The sequence below is a fragment of the Diplotaxodon limnothrissa genome, linkage group LG7 (genome assembly GCF_057381915.1).
Source record: "Diplotaxodon limnothrissa isolate DT_005_m linkage group LG7, D_limnothrissa_male_GT1.1, whole genome shotgun sequence".
In the NCBI taxonomy this organism is placed as follows: Eukaryota; Metazoa; Chordata; class Actinopteri; order Cichliformes; family Cichlidae; genus Diplotaxodon; species Diplotaxodon limnothrissa.
This window is the reverse complement of record NC_140602.1, coordinates 67,808,674-67,813,257: the sequence shown is the minus strand read 5'-3', so window position 1 is coordinate 67,813,257 and position 4,584 is coordinate 67,808,674. Positions and strand designations below refer to the sequence as shown.

The following is a 4,584-nucleotide window of genomic DNA, read 5'->3' as shown; positions in this document are numbered from 1 at the left end:
CAGATTGCATGGAACTGTCATGTCACCTCTCCTCAGATAAACCTTTTTTTTTATTTCTCATCTATTGCCTTATTAAGAGGAAAAACAGGAAACAGTGGGGAATTCCCGCTCTGTTTTTTTCCCCTCCTGCACTGAAATGTAGAAAGTGCTTGGCCACCTTCTGTTAACAGCTTCTTAATTGTATCCTTCAGCCAGGGTCTTGACAACATTGCTCTGCCCTCCCACCTGCTGTCTCCTTAACTTTCATCACTCCTGCTCCGTGATCTCCTGAAAAACTGCCTAAAACTGCCTAAAACCCCTCGACCCTGTAAATATACCATATGCTGTTTGATTTGCAACTTCTGCGTTTCTACTCAGTACAGGAGCGACTTCCTTTTTGGGGGTAGGAAGAGAATAATTCAATAAGCAAAGCAATCTGGGCAGAAGGGGTTATTTATAATGACGAGATAGGGCGGGGAGATTCTCAGGGGGTGAGGAGGGGAGGTCAGATATAATATTTCAGGTGCTGGATCCCATTGGTCAGTGAAAAAGTTGCCTTCCATAAAGAGAAAGATGGGGTTCCCTTTGCCTTTTGGGAATGCAGTATATATACCAACTTATAGCACCAGGAACGAGGCTGCTTCCCAAATCGGTTGGTCATTTCTGTTTTCCTCCTCAGCCAAAAGGTGAGAAATCTCTTAGACTACCTTTTGGACAGATCTCGTTCTGTTGCAGTTCATTGAAGGGATCTTTTTTTTTAAAAAAAAAGCTAAAGCTAAACTTGTGATGTGGTGAGAGGAAATGAGCTCATTAGAAAGTGTCACTGCAGGATGATGATGATGACGATGGTGATGAGAAGCTTTTTAATGCCAGTATGGTTTGTTTTGGGGGTGGCGCTGTCAGCGCTCCAGGTGTGAAGTGCAGTGTGATGAGGTGTGCTGGTGCAAATGGACTCTCGCGTTTGGAAAGTGATAGTCCCAGTGTTTCTCGCCGTGTCATCACAGAGGTCGTGTGTCACATTTATCTGGTCTAATGCAATCAGCTCCATGTTTTATACAGATAAGCTCCAATACATGAAAACATCAGCATCCAAAACATAATTGAACGCAGTGAAATGTCATCCGTTTTGTATTTGTAGAAAGAACAAAACTCTTCTTTATGTAACTCAGTGGGACTGAGTCAACTGTAAGCACTCTGAGAGCTCCAGCACCTGTAGCTGTCACAGGTCCAACCAAAGTGCGACAGCTGCACAGAAGAAGTGCACTGATGGTGTTCTGCCTTGCGTTACATTTTCAACTCTGTGTGATCCTTCAGTGGTTGCTTTGTGGTACGTTGTGCCATTATCCCAAAAGAAAAGCTTAAAGTCACTTCAAACATGTGCTCTCCCTTTTGTATCATCAGTACTTTTTTCTTCTCATGGTTTAAATTTCTGATGTTTGGAGTTTGCGAGTTCTAAAAAGTTGAGTGTTGTTGAGAAATGGTGGGAGTTTGAAGGCATCAAAATAACTTTAAATTTATTGCTTTTTCTTGAGACCATCTTGAGATCCGCATCTTTTAACTGATGATGATGATGATGATGTGTGTGTGTGTGTGTGTGTGTTATTCCATAGAAATATTAAGCTTTTTATTGGATTCTGTTTTAATACTTTGAATGCTAGAAAGCTTGGATGAGATTAAAAAAAGAAGAAAGGTTCAAACTGCAGATTTATGCAAAGTGATGCTACGATTCTGTATTCTGGGCTGAATCTGGGTTAATTTTGTCATTTGCAGGAATGTCTTGTTGGTCCAACCTGGACCAAAAGTCACGATGTAGGCCTGATACTATTTAGAGCAAATGTAGTGTGTGCTGTTGGTAGCCCAAAAATCAAGAGCTGGGGGCAAGAAAGGTTTTGCAATTATTGTGTGGACCACATGTGGTCCAAATGCCACAAACGAGCTTGCCATCTATGCCATATAAGGTGCACCTAAGTTAAGCCAGTTGGACTCACCCTTAGTCTGTACCATCAATCAGGGCTGAATGTGGCCCAGAGAAACTACAGATTGTGGACCACATTTGCGCTAAACATTTATTGCTAGTTGAGTACTGAGTACTGAGTATCTAAGGAAGATTCTTGATTCTTCTTGGTTAAAAATGGCAGGGTCCTTATTTCCCTCCTCTCGGTCTGGGTGCAGCGATTGTTGATCTGGATTGTTCTGCTCAGTCTCTATTTTCAGAGAAGGCATTTCATGACTTAGTCATGTCTGAGATGTTTGCACCAACACAGGAGGTATCAAGTTTTTCTTAATAATCTTCAAGAAGACAGACAAGGGAACCCAGGGGGGGACAACAGACCCAAAATCCTGATCCTAATTTAGCCTAGAGGCTTTTCCTCGAGGAGTACCGCTGATCCTCAAGTCGGTGTCGTGTTTCTCCTAAGTGGAGTTATTCTTTTCAATAGAAGCATTCTTGAACTGTTTCTCAGTCTGACCCCACTTTAACCTGCCTTCCTTCCCAATCTTTCTGTTAGCCCATGACTTCACAGTTATTTCCTAATAATTAACCATTCTTTCCCCTTCCCCCTAATGTTTTTCTGCAGGGTTTTGAACCCAAACAAACACCAAGATGTCGGGGTGAGTACTTCTGTCTTGTTTTTACACAAGTCTGAAAAAGTTCTTAAACATTTTGAAGTAAAAAAAACAAACGATTTATCTAAGCTGATTTTGAATTTTGAAGTTTGCTTATGACAAACGGATTGATTTTCTTTTAGGAAAAAAGTGTCATCAAGTCGTAAGCATCAGCTGAAGGTAAAAGCTCTTTTGCAATCGGAACTATTTGCAATCTGCATGTACACTCGATGTGACATGTACGTTATTTTTTTTGAAGAGTTTGATGCTGTCCATCGCTAAAGGTATACTGGAGGAGGAAGAAAGAGAGCGAGAGGAGGCAAAGAGGAGGTACATAGCTGAGACCTGTCCTCCTGTGTCCATGCCCAGGACCATGCAGGAGCTGCAGGCACGTCACAAAAGAACACCAACACTTGTGCTGAGGATGTCACACAGACTAGCGACCTGGCTCGTTAATGACCATTTCATGTCCAGCATTTGCGTTCTAATATGCATCTCTGTTGGGTAACGTCTGGAAAAGTTCATAGTTGCAGTGCATGTGTAACAATGGCTTTTGCATCTGTGCTCAGGATCTGTGCAAGGAGATCCACTGCAAGATCGACGGGATCGATGAGGAGCGATACGACCTGGAGATGAAAGTCAACAAAGCCAACAAAGAGGTAGAATATAACCCTGCGGAACCTGCCGTGCGTCCATCATCAGAAGCTCGGGCTGTGCTTTGCTTGAACATTTAAACTAAGGTATCGGTTGATGGTGAAGTCTTCCATCAGCAGAAGGATGTCATGTCAGATTTAGGGAGTGTGAATAAAATTATGTAAAACACAGCACCGCTGCCCAGATGGCAAACCTACTTTTTTTCACCCGACACTTTAATGTTCTGATGATTAAATAAAACTGGAATATCCAGTGCTTTGGATCAAATTCCATGCTGAAGAACTTTCATCATGGTCTCTGTAATCTTCTTTTCCAGATCGATGACCTGAAGATTAAAGTCCAGGACCTGATGGGCAAGTTTAAGAAGCCCGTGCTGAAAAAAGTACGCATGTCTGCAGACGCCATGCTGAAAGCTCTGCTAGGCTCCAAACACACAGTTAACCTGGACCTGAGAGCCAACCTGAAGCAGGTCAAGAAGGAGGTGAAGGACGAGGTGAGGACCTGGTTGGATGCATATTTTATAAATGTGTTTGTTGTTGTCTCAAAAGCAGCAGCCAGTAATATTTATCAATGTGCATTTATCATTTGATGCTATATTTTTTAGATTTCTAACATTTTGTCACTTAAGCAACATTTAATCAAATTTCATTAAATAGCAACGACATTTAATGTCGTTGCTATTTAAGTTAGAGTCATATTAGACTCTAACTTGGTGTATGAGGCTGAGATTATTCTCTGACACTGTTTAATTAAAGCACCTAACCTGGCTCTCTTTTTTGGTTGTGTTTTAGGACAAAGAGCTCCGTGATGTCGGCGACTGGCGCAAAAACATTGAAGACAAATCCGGCATGGATGGGAGGAAGAAGATGTTTGAGGCTGAGGCCTAAACAATGCTTAAGAGTATTTTTAGTTTCTGTTTGTCACTGACGGGCTTAATGTGACGATTAGAAAGCACACAACCATTTTTGATCCTGTAAACATTTTTACTGAATAAACAAACAATTCCTGCTGAAGAAGATGTGCTGTCTTTACTTATGGTAATGCCAACCAGGTTGAAGCATTTCTGGTTTACACTAATAGAAACCAAACTATGACAGTAGAGACAGCCACAGTCTAAAAAAATAACCTCTAAATGATAACTGCGCTGTGATGGCTCATGCTTATGGACATAGTGTGTGTTTAACTGAAGAAAATGTGATTTATTCCAAAACAACAGTGAGTTTTGGTGTTTTTTTAATTTGGATATTTTTAATTTGGGTATCCAAATTAAAAATATCCAAAGTTTGTAATAATGAGCGTTTGGCTGACAGGGATCACTGCACATACTCAGTAATCCCTGTCAACCAA

At 41.3% G+C, this 4,584-nt stretch overlaps 1 protein-coding gene across 1 annotated transcript; it reads left to right on the top strand.

The window, feature by feature from the left end:
- Positions 1-622: 622 nt before the first annotated feature.
- Positions 623-4,241, top strand: LOC146629673 (troponin I, fast skeletal muscle-like). Its single transcript, XM_085360191.1, has 7 exons — positions 623-665; positions 2,556-2,589; positions 2,727-2,763; positions 2,843-2,971; positions 3,153-3,242; positions 3,554-3,730; positions 4,029-4,241. Exons 2-7 carry the CDS (start codon positions 2,582-2,584, stop codon positions 4,122-4,124), a joined length of 537 nt encoding a protein of 178 aa, XP_085216317.1. The 5' UTR covers positions 623-665; positions 2,556-2,581; the 3' UTR covers positions 4,125-4,241.
- The last annotated feature ends 343 nt before the right edge of the window (positions 4,242-4,584 follow it).

What these genes read in the sequence shown, in the direction of transcription:
- LOC146629673 (XM_085360191.1), top strand. An exon ending in GGACCATGCAGGAGCTGCAG is followed by an intron (nt 2,972 to 3,152) that starts GCACGTCACAAA and finishes ATCTGTGCTCAG; the next exon opens with GATCTGTGCAAGGAGATCCA. An exon ending in TCAACAAAGCCAACAAAGAG is followed by an intron (nt 3,243 to 3,553) that starts GTAGAATATAAC and finishes CTTCTTTTCCAG; the next exon opens with ATCGATGACCTGAAGATTAA.